The 24,339-nt window shown below is 45.3% G+C and overlaps 1 protein-coding gene across 1 annotated transcript in view; it reads right to left on the reverse strand.

The window, feature by feature from the left end:
* MLH1 (mutL homolog 1) overlaps positions 1-24,339 on the reverse strand; it is a 180,564-nt gene that overhangs the window by 137,450 nt on the left and 18,775 nt on the right. The window contains 3 exon segments of the mRNA XM_029589829.1: positions 2,964-3,052; positions 14,739-14,781; positions 16,299-16,390. Coding sequence (XP_029445689.1) covers positions 2,964-3,052; positions 14,739-14,781; positions 16,299-16,390 — 224 coding nt within the window.

Below are 24,339 nucleotides of genomic sequence, written 5' to 3' on the forward strand. Positions count from 1 at the left end.
CTTCTCACTTGCTTCGAGACATAATATGGGCCTTCAGAAAGGCTTCCCTGACAAGGCGAGAAAATTCTAGTGCGTAGCCATCTCATACCACCTCTAAAACCCAGCAGTCTGAGGTAATCTTGGTCCACTCTTCCTAAAAGCTGAACAATCTGCTCCCTACCTCTTCTATGGAGGAATGGGCGATGCTGGCTTCATTGTGATGATTTTCCACCACCGGCCTCTTGGCTGGCACCATCCCTGGAGGATCTGTGGGCGCCTCAAAAGGACTGCCGCCATCCCGCCGATTGCTTCGCTCCCACATCCAAACGGAACCTACACGAATCCTGAAACCAGGACTGAGGGAGAAACACCTTCTTGTCGGATTTCCGACACTCAGGCAACCTACTCCCTTTGGACTCTCCCAAAGTCTTCATCAGCTGATCCAAATCCTCTCCAAACAGGATTTTTCCCTTAAAGGGAATATTACACAGCAGTGCCTTAGACCACATGTCTGCTAACCAATTTCACAAACACAAAAGCCTGCGAGCCGCTACTGCCAAGACCATGCTCCTGGCCGAAGGCACATCAAGTCATAAAGCACATCCAAAATGTAAGCCATTCCAGCTTCCAAACGCGCCGACTGCAGAGAATTGATATCCCCTGACAAGGCTTGCTCTCATATCTTCTGCACCTAGCCTAGACAAGCTCTTTCCATCATGCTACCACAAATCGCGGCTCAGAGACAAAGCAGGCACTTCAGACAACCGCTTCAATTGAATCTCCACCTTGCGGTCCTGAACATCCTTCAACGCGGCAGCCCCTGCCACTGGGCTAGTTGTCTTCTTGGTCACCGATGAAACTGCCGCATCCACCTTCGGCACCCGCAGGAGCTCCAAGGTCTCCTCCATCAGGGGGTAAATCTGAGCCGTGGCCCTTCCGATCTTCAGACCTGCTCCCGGAAAGTCCACTTCCAGTTAACCAACTTGCGATTCTTCTTCGGCAAGGGAAAAGTACTAGAAGGGCCCCGCAGCCCATTCTGGTCCAGATTCACACCTTCATTATCCGACTCTTCCTGAGTCACCTTCACCCCCAAATTCCTGCAACACCTGCGGAGTAAGGGATGGAATTCATCCTTCTAAACAAGCGGACCACCTGAGGGTCCATCCCCTTCTGATACAGGAAACTCATCCAGGTCCAGATAATCCTTATTTGCATCTGGGTCCGCATTTGGAATAGTCTCTGCAGCCATATCCGGATCAGCCCTCTGAAAGTCCACAGGATCCTCCAGCATATCAGTCTTCCCCCATCCCTGGGGTCAGCCTTCAGACCTGCTCAACCCAAACCCAGGTGTCGCAGCAGATCCATGGATCCCTTAGTAGAGGCCACCTTAGGGCTCTTGGCAGCACAAAGGGGCAGCCTCCCCTTTGGAGGCTTGATCCCCACCCCCTTCCTTACCAGGAAGGCCTTAAGGAGGAGCAAAACGAACACTGGCGAAAAATCTTCGGGGTCTTCAGCCCCCTGTTCAGGGAGGCTACCCAAAAAATCTCCTTCCCCATCCTGATCTTCCTGCACCACAGGTGACAGAGGGGGAGGGGAATCACTGGAGTCTCTGTTGGCCGCAGACCCCTGTCTGCGATCCCCGCAGGAACAGCTTACCCCCGGGCAATAGCCAGGGTCCCCGACAAAAGAAGGGCCATCTTCTCCAGGATCTACTGCTGAACTGAGCAGACCAGGCCCTGCAGGCTGCCACATGCAGCTTTGGTACCATTAGGCACTAGGTGCGCTGCCCCACAGGCCACACGTGTGGCTGTAACCGCCAAACTGCATCCACACACGCAGTGCGCGCAAAACAGGCCCAGCAGGCCTGTCACAAACCGACAAGAAAACTGCCTGAGCGACGTGCGGAAGACATCGGCGTGATAGCGGTCAGCCCCAACCAAGAAGCCGCGCAGTGATGCTGGCCCGACTGGCAAATAAAGCCAATTTAAGCTACACCGCGTACCCTACCAGCACAGCTGCTGCCTCCCTTCACTGCCCCCGGGGAGAAGGAGAAGGGAAACCCCCCCATCCTTCCCCTCTTGAAGCGCCAACAGCTCCTGCTGTCACAGGCGCACTTACCGCTTCAGACTGTTCCAATTAAGCCGCTGTAAATACAAAGGAAACTTTTTTTTTTTTTTTTAAAACAGCTTAAAAGAAAAACAACAAGAGTACTTCCCTGACAGACCAGCGAAGATTCAGAAGGAGGCATCAGAGACCCTGAGGGAGCCAGCCCCCTGGCTATCAGGGCCTCCGGCCAGATGAGGATGAACACCAGCCAGGGGTTTCCAATCCCCTGGTCACCTTGCTCCACCTGAGGGATGGTCCACAAAGGAGCCGAATACCTCAGGAAGCCTCTGAAAACAAATTTTCTCTCTCAATTTAAAGTTTTTGTCAGACTGTAGGTTTGCACCTTTGCCATCTGCTGGAGACACAGAAATACTGGTCAATACTGAGGGACTGCAGGTGGCGCTCTTGGTTAAGTAGCAGTGCCTCAAGTTTTGTTCTCTGCTACCATTTGCTGGTAGGGATGCAAAACTCACTTGTCTGGACTGATGTGGGTATGTATAGGCATTTGAAAGTAAAATGAAATTAAAAAGAAAGTGTGTTTGAAATGAAGTGCAGCTGTCAGTTCATGTGACAAAGTGAAGTTGCTCAGATCCTCCTGCTGCAGAACTTTTAAATCAAGACAGGAAGAAAATGGAAGAGCTGAAGCTCAAAAGAAAAATCCTGATTATTCATGTTCAACAGAATCCCAGTACGGACCAAGAACGCAAAATTGATGTGAACAGAGATGCAACTCTTTTTAAGGGTACATTTGTCCTTCATGCTCCATGGCCCCATTTTCTTCTCACCTTATTACATATTCCTGTTTTAAATCTGTAGGACCTCACGAATCTCACTTGTGAACTTACTAAGAAAAACTACATAGTGCACATTGCCCTTACCTGCTAACAGCATTTCCAAAGACAGACCGAATATTATCCACTGTTGTTGCATTTGAAAGGGTTCTAACATCTGCCACAGTCTCACCTTGCTAGAATTGAACAGAGACAGATGTTATTCATAGAACAAAATGGGTTTCTATTAAGCTAGCAACAGTGAGGTCCATATTCAAAAGCCTGGTAAGTGACAAAGTTACCTAGATAACTCTGTCCAGATATCCAGCAGTATTTATCTGGGTAAAAGTGCTACTGAAAACACTGATGAAGTTATCCAGGTAACTTTACTGCTTACTGGACTTTAAATATGGATCCCTCCTCTCTCTTGCCTTAGGATAAAAAATGTAGAAGGGAATGGTGCCAGACTGCCCCTCTCACTTTCCAAGATAAAAGAGTAGGGGGCACATGGAATCCCCATTCCCACCCACCCACCCAAAGGCAAGAAGCAGCCAAGTCTCCCCCCCCATCTTTAAAAAAAAATGTACTGGCCAAATCCTGCAGCTCCCCCCCTATAATCATAATACTAGTTATACTGGGTCAGACAGAGTCCAAGTCCAAAATCCTGTTTCCAACAATGGCCAATCTAGTACCTGGCAGGATCCCAAACAGTAGATAGTTTCCATGCTGCTAACATCCAGGGCTAAGAAATGGCTTTCCCAGAGTCTACCTTGTTAATCATAGTTTATGGACTTTTCCCCTAGGAACTTATCCAAACCTTTTTTAAACCTTGCTATGCTAAGGGAAAATTGTTTTTTACCTGCTAATTTTCATTCCTGCAGTACCACAAATCAGTCCAGACTCCTGGGTTTTGCCTCCCCTCCAGCAGATGGAGACAGAGAAGTTTTGACTGATACTGCTACTTATTCCAAGGTGCCACCTGCAGTCTCTCAGTATTGAAATGTACCCAAGCCAGAAAGGTAATAGACAATTAACCTCCCCCCAAACGGAACAGTGAGGAGAGTAAATGATAAAGCTTAAACAGAAAAAACCCTGACTAGAACCAACAAGAACCTGTGCCATTCTTCAGAGCAGATATCAAATAAAGATACAGAAAACAATGATCGAGCAGACTCTCCTAACCTCCCTAGCCCCACTGGGTGCCGATAGCCTTTGACCTACTATGTCACAGGGGCTACCGGTGCCATTGGTCAGCCCCTGTCACATGGTAGGAGCAATGGATGGCTGGCACCATCTTGTGCTCCTACCATGTGACAGGGGCTATCGGTGCCATTGGTCAGTTCTGTATGAGGTCCGGGAGTGATCTCCTGCACTCGGGCCGTCGGCTGCCAGTATTCAAAATGGCGCCGATAGCCTTTGCCCTCACTATGTCACAGAGGCTACCAGTGCCATTGGTCAGCCCCTGTCACATGGTAGGAGCACAAGATGGCGCCGGCCATCCATTGCCATTTTGAATACCGGCAGCCGAGGGCGTGAGTGCAGGAGATGGTTCTTGGACCCCCCCCGCTGGACCAACAGGGAGCTTTGGTAAGTCTTGGGGGGGGGGGGGGGGGGTTGTTTAAATTCGCTCCTTTAGACGGCCGAATAATTCAGTGAAGATTCGTTGTATTCGTGGGGAATCGCGATACGTTTCGCTTCCCCACGAATACAACGAATATGGCCCTATACGTTGTGGATTGCCAATTCGTAGGGAACAAATACATACCCCTACCAATTATCCTTTCTCTGTATGAACCTGGATCAGTCCAGACTCCTGGGATGTATCAAAGCTTCCCTACCAGGGGTGGGACCTCGGGAGTCCCCCTCGAAGCACACATTCTCCAAACCCCCTAGTGTCTGGGGCCTGGACATCCAGTCAGTAATGCCTGGCAAAGGTGTGTAAAGACTTCCAAGTAGCCGCCCTACAGATCTCTTGTGGCGATACTTGCTGACATTTGGCCCAGAAGGCCGCCTGCAAACGAGTGGAATGCACTCAAAGCCCGACAGGAATCGGACGACCTTGAGTAATGTAGGCAGAACTGATTGCTTTTCAACCACTGAGCAATAGTGGCCCTAGAGGCCTTATGACCCCGCCTGGGGCTGCTCCACAGCACAAACAGATGATTGGGAAGGTGGAAACTGTTCATCACCTCCAAATATCTCAACAGAGCCTGCCTAACATCTAACCTCCGCAATTCCTTAGACTGAGGCGTAGCAGAATTCCAATCTGGAGAAGACGGGAGCCTCACCGATTGATTGACATGAAAGGAGGACACAACCTTGGGCAGAAAGGAGGGAAAAGTTCTTAGGGACACTCCTGTATCTGTAATTCTCAAAAAAGGCTCCCTGCAAGACAAGGCCTGGAGCTCTGACCCTCCAAGCAGAACATATGGCCACCAGAAAAATCACCTTCAAAGTAAGATCCTAAAGAGTCACCCATTTCAAAGGCTCAAAGGGGGGTGCACACATAGCTCTCAAGACCACGCTAAGGCTCCAGGAAGGAAAAGGATTAAACCGAAGAAAACGCACTATGTCCTGATGCGCCGACAAGGTGACTTCCCGAATCTTACCACGGAAGCAACCAAAGGCCACCACCTGAACTCTCAGGGAATTAATGGGCAATCCTTTAACGAGACCTTACTGTAAAAATGCCAACACATCCCCCACTGAGGCCCATGTAGGTTGTACCTGGTGCCCCAAGCACCAAGCCTCAAAAACTTTCCACACCATGATATAAGTTAGAGAGGTGGAAGTTTTCCTGGATTGCAAGAAAGTAGCAACCACACCATCCGAGTAACCCTTATTCTTTAAGCTCTCCCTCTCAAAAGCCAGGCCGCTAGACAAAAGCAATCTGCCTGATCCAAATACACGGGTCCTTGATGCAGAAGATGTGGAAAATGAGCCAGCCGCAAAGGACCGTCCACCGCTAGATTAATCAGATCTGCGAACCATGGATGCCTGGGCCACAAGAATCACATCGCCCGGATGAATTTCTATGTGAAGGAGCACTTTGCCGATTAGCGATCAGGGCGGGAACATGTACAGGAGAATATCCAAGGGAGAACCAAGGCATCCACTCCTTCGGCACGCGGCTCCCTCCACTGGCTGAAGAACAGCGGGGCCTTGGTGTTGTGAAACGTCACCATGAGATCTACGTCTGGCGTGCACCATCTGCAGCAAAGAAGGTGGAACGCCTCCTCCGACAGTTCCCCCCTTCCCAGGATCCAGAAACTCCAGCTTCTGGGAAGGGACGAGGTGACTCTTGACCAGATTGACCATCCACCCCAATGACCACAAGTGCTGAAGGACCAGATCCACGGCCCTTTGGCACAGGGACACTGACCTTGCTCAAATCAGCCAATCATTCAGATAGGGGTGGCATCTCCGTAGGGCTGCCGCCCCACGACCTTGGTAAAGGTTCTGGGTGCTGTCGCTAGGCCGAAGGGCAGGGCACAGAATTGGAAATGCTGCCCCAGAATCAAGAACCACAGATACTGCTGGTGGTCGTGCTGGATTCCTATGTGCAAGAAGGCTTCCATCAAATCTAGAGACACTAAAAACTCTTCTGTGTGTACCGAGGCAATCTCAGAATGAAGAGTTTCCATACGGAAGCGAGGGACTCGTAGCGAGGCGTTCAGTGGAATAGCGATCTGCCGCTCGTTCTTCCAGGGGCCACCGGTATTATGGCTCCCAACTCGCTGAGACGGTGGTCAGTGTCCCACACCGCCAAACACTTCTGCTCGAAAGAACATGGAGAAACCAGGAACTGAGGTCTTAGTGGTCGAGCACACTCTAAAGAGTAACCGTGTCTTATCACACTTAAGACCCATTGGTCTGATGTGATTTGGCCCACTCCTCGTAAAAAAGAGCCAGCTGGCCCCCTATTACTGGAATCGAGAAGTGGACTAGCCTGGCATCATTGGGAGGATTTAATTTGTCCTACATGCTGGGACAGGCCCTCTCTGCCGGACCGACATCCACGAAAGGACAGACTCCAAGACTGCCAGAATTTTGCCTGGAGGAGGATTCCGATGATCTTGATTCCCTGAATTTCTGATTACCTAGGAAACGAGAATGCGGGGGAAAAGTATTCTTGGGTCTTGGCTTGTCCTCCGGTAATTTATGGACTTTATTCTCTCCAAGGGATTTGATCATCTCCTCCAATTCCTTTCCAAAGAGCAAGCCTCCCTTGAAAGGCAAAGAACCCAGCTGAGTCTTGGAGGAAATGTCTGCAGACCAGGTCCTCAACCAGAGGAGCCTGCGAGCGGAGACTGCCACCACCCTGGCCCTGGAAGATGTCCTGAGAAGGTCATAAAGTGCATCGGCATTGTAAGCCACCACAGCCTCCAGCTGCTCAGCCTGCGCGGACTCTGTAGCAGACAAGAACCTATCCATCTGCAGCTGTTGAACCCAGCAAAGACCAGCCCTTAACATAAAGCTGCTACACATAGCCACCCGTGTGCCCAGAGCCGACACTTCGAACACCTTCTTGAGATGTAAATCTAGCTTGCAATCTGAAGTTCCTTAAGCGCAGCAGCTCTAGTAACCGGGATGGTCATCTTTTTAGTAACCACTGACACTGCCACATCCACTTTCGGTACCTTGAGGAGGTCCAGTGCTTCTTCCAGCATGGGGTATAACTAGTCCATGGCACAGCTGACCTTCAATCCTGTATCCAGGGTATCCCATTCCCAGAAAGCAAATCAGTCATGGACTTGTGAAATGGAAAGGATCTAGTAGGACCTCTAAGGCTCACCATAACTGGATCCAAAGGTCCCAACTCAGTGCTTTCTGGAGGAGTGTCAATACCCAGCTTTGACAGAACTGCAGTTATACGAGGGGCCAGCATCTCTCTGCAAAACAGATGAACTACCTTCGGATCATCACCTTCAACTAGAGGTCCCTGCAACAACACTGGTTCAGGCCATGATGCCCCACATCAGGGTCAGCCCCCTGAGTGTCCTGGCCCTGCGAGTCTTCTTGAAGTGAGACGTCCGGGGAGCTGTCCACCGCTGGCAGAGACTGGGGCGCTCGCAAACATTTTCGGGCTCCATTGCCCCTTACATGCTCAGAGGCCCTGGGCTTCTTTGCTGACCTAGCTGGAACCTCCTTGTCGACATGCCTCTTGGCTGACCTCTGGGTCCTAAAGGCCTTATGCATCAGCAGTACAAATTTGGAGAAAGAAGAGGAGGAGGAATCTGAAGCCTCCTCAGGCTCGCCCTGTCCGACCCAGGTGGGCTATGAGTGATTTTGCCCCTCCCAGAGGCCCCAGCTTGCTGCGATAACGGTGGAGGGAATCCCCCACTGCACGCGCGGGAGACCTGAAAGCAGCCAAAATAGCCTCCGTTCCCACGGGAGGCTGCCGGGACCCCTTCCCGGCAGCCTCCCGGGAAGGGGCCCACGGGAGGCTGCCACACCAAAGACAGCCTACCAGGCTTCTGGCATCCAATCAATTTCTCTCCTTCCCCACTCCCCGGGGAGGCATCAAGGACATAAGCTGGTGTGAGAGAGGCACACGTGCGCACGTCTCCACAAGACTTACAGGCCACGGAATGGTAAGGAGAACTCAGCGGAGCAGGAACAAAAAGAAGCCGCCGAAGGGAGAGGGAGCAGGAGAGCTGCTCGAATCACCAGGCACACGCCGAGCCACAGACTCAAAACGATTGTTCCCTGCTTGCTTTCCTCTCTTTATTTATTTTTTTAAAAACAACTTTATAAGGAAGCAAAATCAGAAACTTCCATGTGGCAGCAGACTCTCGTCATCTGTGGAGGGTGAGTGAGCCGCGACCCCCAGTATCAACCCTAACCGGCCAGTAAGGAACTCCGGGCTGAGGAAAGGTCCCTGAACAGTAGTACTTCTGCCTCAAATACCAGGAGAGATGGTCCACCCGGAATCTAACTACCCCCTGGGAGGCTGCAGAAATTTTCAATTTCCTGAAGAAAACTAGTGTCTTTTTTTTTTTTGCCTATTTTCCAGACTGCAGGTTTTGCACCTCTGCCATCTGCTGGAGACAGAGAAATACTGAGAGACTGCAGGTGGCACCTCATGATAAGTAGCAGTATCAATCAAAACTTCTCTGACTCCATCTGTTGAAATGGAGGCAAAACCCAGGAATTTGGACTGATCCGGGCAAGTACAGGGAACTGCCTTTACCATATCCTCTGGCAATAAATTCCAGAGCTTAATTGTGCACCGATTGAAAAAATATTTCCTATGATTTGTTTTAAATGTGCTACTTAGTAACTTCATGGAGTATCCCCGACTCTTTGTATTTGTTTTTTTAAAGTAAATAACCCGATTCGCATTTACCCGTTCTACTCCAATCATGATGTTATAGACCTCCATTATACCCCCCCCACCCCACCACACCAAGCTGTCTCTTCTTCAAACTGAAGAACTCTAACCTCTTTAGCCTTTCCTCACAGGAGAGCTGCTCCATCCCCTTTACCATTTTGGTGGTCCTTCTCTATACCTTTTTTGAGATATGGCAATCAGAACTGTACACCAAACTTTAGGTGTGATCTCACTCCAGAGGCCCCAGAAGTGTCTACAAAGCAGAGAGGACAGAAGAGAGGCTTCTTACTTCTTTCCATTCTGCTGAATACTAAGTGAAGAAGGAGCAGGCCCCAGCATTTAATATTCATTTATTCACTGCAATCTGGGTGAACAAGAATTGGTCCCTTCCCTGTCTGAGTTCTGAACAGAGAAGGGACTAATCCCCATTCAGAACTTATTGACAGGGAAGGAGACAAACCCTGTTCAGTACAGGGCTCTGAATGATAATAGCCCTATTTACTCTAGAGTATTAGCTGTAACATTTAGAGGTCCATATTCAGCCATTGTGCAGCTCGGTAAGTTAACTGGATACATTTATCTGGCTAACTTATCCTATGTATTCAGCGGCGTGGCTGCGCCGCTGAATATATATCAAACTATCCTAAAGTTAACCAGATAAGTCTATCCAACTAACTTTAGGACAGATCTAAAGGATGACCAGACTTAGCTAATAAATCATATGGATTTTATATTTCTTGATTTATTTTATAACGATGGGTGATGTTTTTCCTTTATTACACTGCATACACAGACTCTGGCTTGTTTCAGTTTCCAATTCAGTTTTTTCTCCATGCTTCTAGTTATGCGTTTTGGTCTCTTTATTCTTTGTTAGATGAGGGTCAGCACATGTGATTCAGGGGAGGTTTTCTGCTGGCGTGTAGTTTCTCTGTAGGGCTCTATAGCAGCCTGGCTTGGTCCGTTTTTCTAATAGGAGATGTATTGGTGTCTTAAGGCCTGGTGTAATATTTTCAGTGTTGCCTTTTCTTAGGTAAGGTGGTTACTGTTTAAATGCTGGAAATTGGTGCTGTTTTGGTGTGGGATGTTTACTATTTATGCAATTTCTGTACAGACAGAATATGTATCTTTTCCTTGTGTCATTTTAAACAATAAAAATAATTACCGGACCTTTACTTTTTATTTCCGCCGTGAATTGTAATGAGCAGTGTGTCACACATGTGAGCGTGGCCTGTCAGGTGTGTCACGCTGGGAAAAAGGTTGAGAACCACTGCTCTAGGGTCTGACTGGAAACGAGATGGCTCTCTGCTAGATTCTTCATCCAGCCTGAAGATTTCAACTGCCTCAGCATGTTCTGACCAACTGCCGTCAGAGATCACCTGACTTCGCTTGGCAGAGCCAATCATCCAAACACAGATGTACCAGTACACGCTTCTGATGTAGGGCCACCGCCCCAACCACCATCATCTTGGCAAAGTTGCATGACGTCGAAAGGGAAGGCTGAAAAACAAAATGATCCCTAAAAACAAAACTTCAGAAAACTGTGGGTGCTTCAACCTGATGGCTATATGCTAATAAGCCTTTCTCCAAGCCAGAAAGGCCAAAGTCCTCCTCTGGAAAAGAGAAACTATCAGAGCCATACTTATCTTTCTCCAAAATATGTCGGATGAAAAAGTCCTTTTCTTCTGTGGCATGATGAAAACTAATGGAACAACATGTTCATTGTTCCTCTCGGGGAACAGGCTCTAATGCCCCCGGTCGCCAGAAGTGATCCAGAATCTCCTGAACAGAGATCCATCTGGCGAGAGAAACAAGTGAAAATCACCTAAGTGACCCAAACCAGACGAGCAAATTCAAAAATGCGTAGCCATCTTAACACCTTTAGGAACCACTGGCCCTTGTTAATTTTTGCCCACTCTTCGCAAAAAATAGCATGAAACACCCTCAGACAGCAACTGACTAGTAGACTGTCCTCATTACACTGTGAGGACCTTACTCCACCCACCTGTTACCGTACCTGGGTTATCTCAGGGAGGAGTGAGCACTGGCTGCAGTTTACCTGTGAGGGCCTGAAGAACCTTTAGCCTGAAGAAAAGGCCCTTAGATCTGTCTTCTGGCAAGTTATACACCTGCACCTTGGACTCTCCCTGATGCTCCAGGTCATCCTCGTACAAGAGCCCCCAGTCGAGAATTGGACCATATCCCCCCAAACAGCCTAACAACAACAGCAATCTCCTGGTCGACATCGCAGACATCCTGATCCCAAATGATGACCTGACCAGGCCACACAAAACATCTGTGCCATACACCAGAGTTGCTTTAACCTTTTTTTTTTTTTTTTTGCTGCTGCACCTGACACAGCTTACAACTCCAACGCAGACATGCTCTCTGCATAAAACTGCTGCAAATGACAGTCCTTATGCTCAGGGCCAAGACTTCAAATCTCCTGAGGTGAAGCTACACATCTCTCAGTGTTGCAGACCCCACTACCTAACTAACTTATGAAAAATAAAAACTGTCACTGGAACACACCAGCCATACCAGCTTTTAAGATAGTATCAGCTCTCCGCAGGTCAGAGTCCTCCTGTGAACCTTGGTGCTCCACTCCTGAAGAACATGGGGAAATCCATCCCCTTCAGCCAGCAGGACTTCTCTATGCCCCTGGCAGGACCTGTCACATCAGGCATTTGGGAATTCCAGGGTATAATCTGAAATCACAGAACACGCCGAATGCCCGCCACACACTGTCCTTTGGCTCGCAATGGACTCCTCACTGGGACTGAGACCTAGAGAAACCTCCTGCTGATGCGCTTCGCCCCTTATGCCCTAAGCCTAAGAAACACCAAGTGACCAGCCCGCAGCGGATCCATCCCACATTACCCCACAGCCCGCTCCTCCAGCCCCTCATCCAAGGGACTACGTGGACATGAAGCCAAAGCTATTGTATATAGCTGTATATAATTTATATTTTTTAACCCTTTGTTTTTGCCTTCTCTATCCTTGTCCCTGCTCCACCCTGACCCTTCCCCTGGTTTTTGCTCTCCGCTTGATATATGTAAGGGCTCCTCCCTATAGTTACATGTATATCTCCTGTTTTATGTAAAGGCTCCGCCTAAAAGTTTTTGTTTATTGTGAACCGATACGATGTGTGAACGGACATCGGTATAAAAGAGACTTTAAATAAATAAATAATAAATAAATCTACTTTACTTTAACTTTATGTATATTATTTACATAATGCAGTAAAGAGAAACTTTACTGCATTATGTAAATAATATACATAAAGAGACATTACCGCACAATGTAAATAAATTTACTTCTGTAAAGATTCTATTATTCATGTCTATTCTTCTCTTCTTCCTTCCCCAGTTTCAACAACCCTGTATTATTGTAACTTTTGCTTCCTCTGCACTTGTTAAAAGAACAAAGTTATTGCACCCCCCTGTTCTTTGTAAACCGGCATGATATGATTGCATCATGAATGCCGGTATAGAAAAGCTTTAAATAAATAAAATAAATAAAAAATAAATCTAGAACCCTCTTGGATCCTTTCAGGCTTTTTTTTTTTTTATTATAGGACATGGGCAACTTTGTACCCTGCTATGGAGACGTGGACGCTTCCCCCTTGCTACCTTCCTGGCAAAAGAAGCCAAAGACTCGGAAACCCGAAGGCGCACCCCTGTAGGTCTCCCAATGGCCAGGGAAAGGGTAGGAGTGGATCCCCCATCTCCTCGAAGCTCTTATTGCCTCTGCCAAAACAGTCGCCGTTTCCATTCTCGCAGGAAACCAGCCCGCAGTCACCCCGTAGCTTCCCTAAGTTTGCAGCATTGTGCCCAAGGCAGCCCTGCCAGAACTGACCTCTCCAGAGACAACGCACCAACTACACCCGAGCCGTGCACGCGCGACACAACACGAGTTTCACCGCTCCTGCATCGGTTCTTTGGCGCCATTAGCCATGTACGCTGATTTGCCACTGCAGACTGACTGCTCCCCCAGCTACCATCTGAAGCTATTCTGCCTGCCGCGCTAAAGCTGCCTGCTCTTCAGTGCCATTAGTCATGAGTTTTGACTCGCCACTGCGGTCTGTCTGATCCCCCTGAACAAGAGCCTGCTTTTTTTTTTTTCTCTTTTGCCGCGGCAGCAGGGCCCTCTGAAGACTCCTCACTGCCTGACAAACAGCCAAGACACAATCCAGCCCGACCAAGCCAACCCACAAGCGAGGCAGACTGAGCCTCTCACATGTTACACGTGGTCAGGGGATCCTTACTCTAACAGCCACCCACCTCGCACGCACTGCCGCTGAGAAGAAAAACAAAGCAGTCTAAAAATAATACCTCAGCCGCCCCAGGCAGAAAACTTTTTTTTTTTTTTAAACTTTACCTCCAAATCAAGGTAAGAATTCTTCCCTGGGTTAGGTTGGAACACAGAGCTGTAAGTGAGAACAGACTGCCAAATTGCTTCACAGAGCCTCAAGCCGCCTCAGCAGCCTCGTGAAGGGGAGGGATCTGGACCACCAGATTTACACCCCATGGATTGAAAAACTGAGCATACTAAACCCCCAGCTCGTCCACCTCAAACCAAGGGGGATGGACCCACCAGGACCTAACAACCCCCTGGGAGGAAGGCTCACTCTCTTCTTCTATAATCTATTTTTTTTTTTTTAAGTACAGGTTTTGCACCATCTACCATCTGCTGGAGAAAGAGAAATACTGAGGGACTGCAGCTGGCACACTACGTTATGTACAGTGTCATTAAAACTTTCTCTTTCTCCATCTGCTGCCAGGGAGGCAAACCCCAGGAATCTGGACTGAACTGGGTACATACAGGGAAACAAAATTTATTTTAGTGTGTGTGTGTGTCTGTGTGTCTAATTTAAAAAAAAAGAGCAGGGAGCTAGGTAAGTTCTTTTCTAGTGTCTGTGTGTGTGCCTTTTGATTAATAAAAAGACCAGAGACCTAGGTACTAATATATTTTTTTTTCCTACTTGTCTGAGTGTGTACCTTTTTTGATTAAAAAAAGAAGACAAGGAAGCTAGCTAATATTTTCTTTTTCTACTGTTCAAGTGTGTACCTTTGATTAAGAAATAAAATCTTTTTTTTTCTTTTTCTCCAGACTGCAGGTTTTACACCATCTACCATCTGCTGGAGACAGAGAAAATGGTTGTTGCTGTCATCTCGGCTTGGGTACAAGTCAATACTGAGGGACTGCCTAAGGTAGGTAATTCTACAATGTGCTACAATGAAAAGGCATGAGCTAAATAAATAAATAAATAAATAAATAATTCTAGTGTTTGTCAGCATGCCTTCTAAAAATTCAGGGATGTCTGTGATCTTTTGCAGAAAGTGCAAGACAATGCTCCCTCTGATGTCTGATAATACTATAGTGTACCTGCCAGCAAATTGTTCTACCATAGCACTCCTTTCCTATGAGCAGAGGGCAAAATCAGGACTATGGTATTGGCAGTCCTAGAAGTATTTATAACACTGATAAGTGCATATATAGCCACTAAGCACAGCTTCACAAATAGCCACAAAGTCTTTGTAAGCACTTACCTTTTTAACCGAGAAGCTAATTCCCGAATTGTGAATAGCATACCTATAATCCAAAAAAGAATGAATTTCATGAGAAGAGTGAGCCTGCCGGCATTCGCCTAGGCTTGTTCTTTTTATTTTACAAGGTTTCTCTGAGCAACCTCATCCAGTCTTTTGATTTAACTTTTCTATGCTAATGGCTTCCAGATCTAAAGCGCTACCCCACCCCTCCAGTATCAGATTTCTGAGTGTGTCTGTACTATCTGCAAGTTCCTAGCCCTCCATCTCTACATGGCAAAAACTGAGCTTATGAAAATTCACCCTCTTCCCTCCTACTCCATCACCGTTAACACATCACTAACCTTTCAGAATCCCCAGTCCCTTTCTCTGGAGTAACATTTGATTCTTCCTTCTCCTTCACTGTCCTCCCTCCAATCACTAAATCTTCTTGCTTCTTCCTCTCCAATAGCCAAGATCCATTCCTTTCTCTAGTCTACCACACCCAAAACACTAATCTACACCTTGATCATCCCTTGCTCAAATTATTGTCTTCACTTCAGCCTTTCCACTTCTCATGCTGATCCTTTCCAAGCCATTCAAAAACGCAAAGGCCAGTATCAGTGTCCTCGCTAACAAACCCGCCTCTGCCTTCAATGTCATTCTGTCCCACTGCCCTCTAGTTACCCATTCGCTCCCCCCTTCTAATAGTGCTCCAGGCCTCATCACTATCCATTTTAAGAGGGCAATTTTTAAAAGCTGCCCGCCTGCATGCAAAATCCACTTGCGGGCTTTGTACAGATCATCAGAAAGAAGTTCCCTGTATATTTTCCCTTTGAAGATTGCCCATGGGTGCCACTGGCCTGTGAACTTTGCCCCTGCTTTTTTGCAGGCTAAATGTAGCCGGGAAATGTATTTATTTGAAAGTATTTATTTCCCACCCTCCTACAAGTTCGGGGAAGGATACAATAAAACATACATAATTGTTAAAACAAAATAGCATAGCACACGTGCATTTGAAAATGCACCATACATGCGCTATTTCCTAATCCGCCCAAAACACGCCCTCGGGAACGTTTCCTCTTAACCAGGATAAAAGTTCATGCGCTGTGGAATCCTATGGGTACTAGTAGCTGGGTTAAGGATGGGCAATTTTCAAGCAGGCCTTCCATTTATTTATTTAATCACTCACATACCACTTAAACAGTAATAATAATAGCATTTGCATACAAAATGCAGAACATACAGAATCCAAAATATCAGTGTTTACCCAAATAAATCGCATTTGGAAATTGTCCTCTAGTCCTACCACAGGACAAAATTCTTCAGAAGTGATCGACCAGCCTGAATAAGCCCTACCATTTCCTCTGGCCTATCACCAAAGCATCCTGTAACCAGCCCCATCTTAATATCTCTTTCGTGGCCCCATCCCTTTCCTCCCACTCTGGAGGCAGAGAATTCCTTTACCTCTTGTACCTGTGTGACTTGCATTATTAATTCAGTAGAGACTGATGTACCTGCATTAGTCTTATACAGCTGCATAAACTATCAGCACATTACAAAACTACAATAAGAAAAACGTACCTGCTAACAACTTCAACTATTTTTGCATACTCTTCACTTGCATTTCTGAATGCTTTCCTCCTTGTGGCCACATTGTAAAAGAGGTCCTCCACCTGCATCAGAAATGCACATTAGACTGGAAAAGTACATAGCCCACCAGATCTTTTTTCCTCCATCTTGACATCAGTAAAAGCCACTTTCCCACATGCTCACTGAAACATTCAAAATGTATATAAAATATCCAATAATGCAGGATTTTCATATTATTAGCAAACCAGTGCACCACTTTTCGTCTCCCAAGCTACTTAAAAATGTTAAAAAAATTTTTAGGCTGTCAGTGTACTGTGTCAGGATTTGCTCGACAGAGGGCACCTGTCCTTTATGCCTCTTCTTTGATGATTGGGAGATAGACGTGCTCAATTAGGTACTTTTCAAGCCTTTGAAACAACAACAACAACAACAACAATACACAACCACCACCTGATTGGAAACTGGGCAGGAAACTGGGCAGGTCAGGAAGAAAGGCAGAAAAGGGACAAGTGACAGATACAACTTCTACTCCCCTCCCCACATCCAGCCTCAGCAAAGAAGCCTTACAATGTTGCTAATGTTACATTAGCAACAGGCTTTACATGTTGCTAATGTTACATTAGCAACAGGCTTTACATGTTGCTAATGTTACATTAGCAACAGGCTTTACATGTTGCTAATGTTACATTAGCAACAGGCTTTACATGTTGCTAATGTTACATTAGCAACAGGCTTTACATGTTGCATGTAAAGCCTGTTGCTATATTGTTTACTGTAAACCGAGGTGATGTATATCTTTACGTGCCGCGGTATATAAAAATCACTAAATAAATACCGTATTTTTCGCTCCATAAGACGCACCTGACCATAAGACGCACCTAGGATTCAGAGGGGGAAAATTAAAAAAAAAAAAAAAAATTTGTGCTAAACCGGCTCTGCGTCTGGGCGTCTTATGGAGCAAATTAGGGGAGTGCATAGCTTTTTTTTTTTCTCCCCATTTTGTTTTCGGGTCTGGGGAGGGCCATTTCGGTCCACTCCCCAGATCAGAAAACTTTTCTTTCTCTGGGAACCCCATCCCAACCCTTTAAATTAACAACCCCCACCCTCCTGACCCCCCCCCCAAGACCTGCCGACTTAATTTACCGCAACCCCCCTTCCTGACCCCCCCCCCCCCCAAGACCTGCCAAACGTCCCTGGTGGTCCAGCGGGGGTCCAGGAGCGGTCCGGGAACGATCTCCTGGGTGTGGGGCCGTCGGCTGCCAGTAATCAAAATGGCGCCGACGGCCCTTTGCCCTCACTATGTCACTGAGACCAACCAATAGCAGCGGTCGGTCCCAGTGACATAATGAGGGCAAAGGGCCATCGGCGCCATTTTGATTACTGGCAGCCGACGGCCCCACACCCAGGAGATCGTTCTCGGACCCCCGCTGGACCACCAGGGACGTTTGGCAGGTCTTGGGGGGGGGGGGGTGCGGTAACTTAAGTCGGCAGGTCTTGGGGGGGGGGGGGTCAGGAGGGTTGCGGTAAATCAAGTCGGCAGGTCTTGGGGGAGTCAGGAGGGTGGGGGTTGTTAGATTTTTGTGTTGTTTTTTTTTATATTCGCTCCATAAGACGCACATACATTTTCCCCCCACTTTTGGGGGAAAAAAAGTGCGTCTTATGGAGCGAAAAATACGGTAAATAAAAATAAATACAAATAATGGAGGCAATTTTAAAAATGATTTACACCCTTAAAACTAGATTTTATGCACATAAATGGGCTTTGGAAAATTGTTATGATATACACCACTTTTACATATGTCAATCCTTTTAAAAATTACCCCCAACATTTTCAAAATTGTTTCAATCAGTTATATAAGTGATTCCTTAAGGAAAAAGTCACCTTACTGTCATAATTACAGCAAATATAAATTAACATATAAAAACAGAAAACATCAGCAGTTAAGGACCATTTGACCAATTGAATCTGCCCATCTGGACTTGATTACTGTGCTTCCATGGACTCTACTAGCTCTCTGGTCTGCTCTCTTTTCGCCCTGCCAACAAGGTGTCATTGTATCTATTCCAAGCATACTTTAATTCAGTCAGGTTTGGCTCCTACCACCTCCACAGCACATCTGCTTCACGTTGCTACCACCCTCTCAGTGAAAAACCATTTTTACATAAGAACATAAAATATGCCATGCTGGATCAGACCAAGGTCCATCAAGACAAGAATCCTGTCTCCAACAGAGGCCAGTCCAGGTCATAAGTACTCGGCAGATCTCAAAAACTAGATTTATTTCATTCCCAGGGAAAGCAATGGCATTCTTTAGTATATCTGGCTAATACACGTCAGGGACTTTTTCCTCCAGGAACTTGTCCAAACTTCTTAAACCCCACTATGCTAGTCACCTTGACCATGTCCTCTGACAAAATATTTTATCGCTTTACAGTGTGCCGAGTGAAAAAGTACTTTCTACAGTCTTAAATCTGTTAGTTTCATGGAGTGTCCCCTTGTTTTAATATTATTTTAAAGGGTAAATAACCATCTTTTATTTATCCGTTCCAGCCCACTGATGATTTTATAAACCCCTATCATGCCCCTCTCAGCCATCTCTTTTCCACGCTGAAGAGCCCCAACCTGTGTAATTTCTCATTATAGGAGAGCTGTTCCATCCAATGTAAAAGTTTTATTGCCTCTGCATCTTTTCTAGTTCTGCTATGTCTTTTTTTAAAATGGGTCGACCAGTATTGCACACAATATTCAAGGTGCAGTTGCATCATGAAGCAATGCAGAGGTAATATGATATTCTCTGTTTAATTCTCCATTCCTTTTTGGATCACCCCTTACTATCTTATATTCAGCTCATGCCTTTCACTGGTAGCTCAAGACGAGTTATATTCAGGTACATTAAGTATTCTCTCTGTCCCCAAAGGGCTTACAATCTCAGGTTGCTCCTGAAGCAATGGATGGTGCAGTGACTTGCCCGAGGTCACAAGAAGCAGCAGTGTGATTTGAACCCTAACTTCCCTGGTTCTCAGCCAGCTGCTCTAAACATTAGGCTATTGCATTCTATTTGCTTTTATGACCACCACTACATACACCAAGCTAAGGATTTCCATGTATTGTCCACAAGGACTCAAAGGTCATTCTTCTTGATGGTGACACCCAATGGAGAACCCAACATTGTATACCAGCATCTTCAATTATTTTTTTACATCTTCAAAAAATAAAAATCTAAAAGATTGACAAGACAAGACTTCCCTTTTGCTAAAACCATGCTGACGATCCCCTTAAGTCATCTGTATCTATATGGCCAATGATTTTGCTTTTAAGAGTAGCTTCACCATTTTGCTTGGCACCAACATCAGTACTGCATCCATTTCAAATGAAAGGTTACAGATTACCAGTAAGAGGTTTGCCATTTCATTTTGAGTTCTTTTAAGACTCTGGGACGGATGCCATCTGGTCCCAGTGATTTGATACTCTTTATCAGTTTGAACTATTATATCCTCCAATATCACAAAGATTTATTTTTAGTTGATCTGAGTCATCTCAATCTAAGAATGTTCCCAATATATTCCTCAGTAAAAAAAAACGGGCAAAGAATTCATTTGGTTTTTCTGCTATTTCCTTGTCCTCCCTGATCACCCCTTTTATCATTAAGTCATTTAGCGCCCCATCTGACTCCCTCACAGACTTTTTGATTCAAACCTACTTGATGTTTTTATTATTAGTTTTTATCTCTGGCAAGCTTCTTCTCAAAATTCTCTTGGCCAGTTTTACTACTCTTTTACATCTAACTTATCAGTGCTTATGCTCTTCTCTATGATCTTCATTTGGGTCTGCTTTCCATCTTTTGAATGATGCCCTTTTGGCTTTCACTGCCTCTTTCACCTCACCAATAAACTATATTAGCAGTCATCTGATCTTCCTTTGACCTTTTTTTAAATACATAGGATACATTTTATCTGGGCTTTCAGATAAAACTTTTCCCAACCTTTTTAACCTTCCTCCTCCTACAGCTTCACAATGACCATTTGTCCTTAAGCTTCCGATTCTACAACTTATCCTTTCCACCTAACCTCTATGCATACACTATCCAGGCTAGGAAAGCAGAAAAAAGACTTTATTCCCCCCATCTGCAGTCAACCTTGTCCTGAAGGCACACCTAACTAGTATGGCTTTCTGATCATCCTTTACTAATCTTAGATACATTTTACATTTCTGTAGTATGCCACCAACTACAAACTGGTCATACTCTATATCAGAACAAGGCAATAAAAATTTACAACTGGTGATTTAGGGAGAACCCTGAACAATTCTACTACCCCAAGGTGTACAGGGAAAAGGAGCCTTTTTTTTTTTTTTTTTTTTTTTTTTTTTAAAGTCAAATAGTTACCCCTCTGCATCTGAGTAAAATATTTCCATTTAAATGGAAATTGAACTCCATTTTTGTAAGCAGGAATCAAGGAGGCTGGTAAATAAAGGCTAATTAGTTTGACATTTGTCATGAATAAATTAATGGACGCGCTGCTAAAACAAGAGGTCGGACTTGCCAGAAGAATCTGATCAATTTCTTTGAATGCGTGACCACAGGTTTGTATCAGGAGAGAGAGCTAAATCTAGTGTACTTGGATTTCAGTAAGGCTTTTGGCACGGTTCTGTATAGGCTATTTAGAGAAATTAAGCACCCTTGATATGGGCCCTTAACTAACAGGCTGGGTTAGAAACTGGTTAAGTGGGAGGCAACAATGGGTAGTGATAAATGGAGTTCACTCAGAGGAAAGGGACATTACTTGCAGCTTGCCGCAGGGCTCATTCCTTTTCATATTTTTGTGAATGACCCTGCAGAAGTATTATCAGGAAAGGTTCATCTTTTTGCATAAGTTACCAAAATCTGCAACAGGTTAGACTGCCAGGAAAGTGCTGAAAACATGAGGAGGGATCTAACAAAGCTCAATGAATGGTCTAAGGTCTGGCAGCTAAAATTTAATGCTAAAAAATGCAGTTATGCATTTAGACTGCAAAGACCGAAGAGAGAGGTACAGTATAGGGATTAAATCTTCCAAGCACAAAAGAAGAGCTGGATATGGGAGTATCTGATGATCTTAAGGTAGCCAAACAGGTAGATAAGGTGATGGCAAAAGCCAGATGGTTGGGAGAGGAATGATCAGCAGATATTGCCTCTACATAAATCCCTGGTAAGATCTCACTTGAAATACTGTATTTAATCCTGGAGACTGCACCTTCAAAAGGATAGAAACTGCTTGGAGAAGGTGGCCACTAAAATGATCAGTGATCTTCATTCTAAAACATATGGAGTTAGAGATATCTAAAAATGTAAACCCTAGAGGAAACAAAAAACCAAAAAAGTGCCAAATTGATCCCGCACAAATGTAGTAAAATAAACACGAAAGGAATCGGCTAACTTACATCCAAAAAGTCACCACTCACATCCATACCGTGTTTCTCCGTTAATAAGACAGATCTTATATTCTTTTTTAGCTCCGAAAAAATGGTTAGGGCTTATTTTCAGGGAAACACGGTACTATCATATGGCTGACCAGGCCGATTTTATTTCAGCTGCCCCCCCCCCTCCCCAAAACGATACCCAAAACCAGCCCCAACCCTTCAAACTTGATTAATTATAATGGAGTTGTTAAAAAAAAAATAAATAAAAAACCCCAAACCCACTCCAACCCTTCAAATTTACTTCATTGCAATCCCGCACCCTCCCGACCCCCCCTAAAAACTTGCTGAAATTCCCTGGTGGTCCAGCAGGGGGTCCTGGGAGCGATATCCCGCTCTCGGGCTGTCGGCTGCCAGTAATCAAAATGGCGCCGATGGCCCTTTGCCCTTTCCAGGTCTTATTTTTGGAGTAGGGCTTATATTTCAAGCCCTATTCCAAAAATCCTGAAAATCAAGCTAGGGCTTATTTTCAGAGAAACACGATAGTTTCCCATGTCAATTTTATTTATTTATTGTTTTTTGTATTTTGTATTTTTCTTTTTATTATTATTGATAACCGCATCAGCAAGCCTGACAACGTGCTTTATTACAACCAAGGCCGTCTGGACTACTCAATCATCTGCGGTTTTGTTGAATTTAATCTGTTTTCAAGTGTGTTTCATCCTTTAAATTTCAAATAATATGAATGTTCATAAACGGGATAAGATAGATGTTTCTATTGAAAATATGAACATTGATATAATTTGAAATTTAAAGGATGAAACTTGAAAACAGATTAAATTCAACAAAATCGCAGATGACTGAGTCCGGACGGCCTTGGTTGTAATAAGGCACGTTGTCAGGATTGCTGATGCGGTTATCAATAATAACAATAATAAAAAGAAAAATACAAAATACAAAAAACAGTAAATAAATGAAATTGACATGGGAAACTATGGATGTGAGTGGTGACTTTTTGGATGTAAGTTAGCAGATTCCTTTCGTGTTTATTTTAACCCTAGAGGAAAGCCAGGATAGGGGAGATATGACAGAGAGATTTAAACACATCCAAGGTTTCCATGCAGAGAAGGCAAGCCTCTTTCAAAGGAAAGGAGGTCTAGATTGAGGGGTCATGGAATGAGGGTGAAAGGGGGTAGACTGAGGAGTAAGATAACAGATTATCATAGTAATGACAGCAGAAAAGAACCAAATGGTCCATCTAGTCCATTCAGCAAGTTTCTTATGGTAGTATCTGCTGCGCTGTTTAGGTTACTCCCATGTTTCTTTTACTGGGTGATGAGCCTTCTTGAAAATTCAGACAGTGCTGCTTGATGTGGATAGCTTATGGACTTGGCCATTCAAGCAGTCCTGTGCTTTTCCCTTTGTCTGAATATCAGTACTCCAGACCATAAAAGTCATGTTGGCTGTCGTCTAAATCCAATTCCTCTTCCCACCCCTCCACCGTCAAAGTGGAGAGCAATGATGCACTTACGTCAAAGGCATCAAGGCTTATTAGTTAAGGGTAATAATCCCATGCCTCTCTTAAAGTAGAAACTGCTGCTCCTTGCAGGTCATCCCCATGCTTATTAGTTCCCAGAACGTAAAAGTCAGGACCCTCATTGGTTGTTGTCTGAAGCCAATTACCCTTTCCCCTAGTCGCTGAAGAGGAAAGCAATGTTGCAATTGCATCACGGTTTATTGGTTAAGATAGTAACCACCATACCAGCAAGTTGTCCCATGCACCCTTTCCCCCATTTCCATCCTCTAGCCTTTAGGGATCCAGTGTTTATCCCATGCCCCTGTGAATTCTTTGACTATTTTTGTCCTCTTCATCTCTTCCAGAAGGGCATTTTAAGCATCCACCATCCTCCTCATGAAGAAATATTTCCTGACATTGGCTCTAAGTCTCCCCTGCAGTTTCATTTCATGATCTCTAGTTCTAATGATTTCTTTCCAACGGAAAAGGTTTGAAGTTTGTGCATCACTAAAACCTTTCAATATCTGAAGGTCTGTATCATATCTTCCCTGCACCTCCTTTCTTCCAGGGTATACATATTTAGATCCGTCAGCTTCTTCTCATAGGTTTTCCAATGGAGACCCCACACCATTTTGGTTGCCCTTCTCTGGACCATCTCCATCCTGTCTCTATCTTTTTTGAGATACGAGCTCCAGAACTGAACGCAGTACGCCAGGTGAAGCTTTACCAAGGACCTGAACAAAAGCATTATCATCTCCTTTTCTTACTGGCTTTAGTTATCACCTTATCACATTGCTTCATCAACTTCAGACCGCTAGATACTAATACCCCAAAATCCCTCTCTTGGTCCGTGCACATGTCATTCACCCCTCATCATATACAGCTCTTTTAGATTACTGCACTCCATATACATGATTCTGCACTTCTTGGCACCGAATCCCAGCTGCCTTCATTCTCTCTATTCCTTCACGCATGTCCACTCTGATGCAGATATTAGTATCATCCACAAATAGACAAACTTTACCTTCTATCCCTTCTGCAATGTTGCTCACAAAGATATTGAACAGAAAGGAAATATTTCTTTACAGTGAGGGTAATTAATATATGGAACAGCCTCCCCA

The sequence above is a fragment of the Rhinatrema bivittatum genome, chromosome 2, assembly GCF_901001135.1.
Source record: "Rhinatrema bivittatum chromosome 2, aRhiBiv1.1, whole genome shotgun sequence".
Classification (NCBI taxonomy): domain Eukaryota; kingdom Metazoa; phylum Chordata; class Amphibia; order Gymnophiona; family Rhinatrematidae; genus Rhinatrema; species Rhinatrema bivittatum.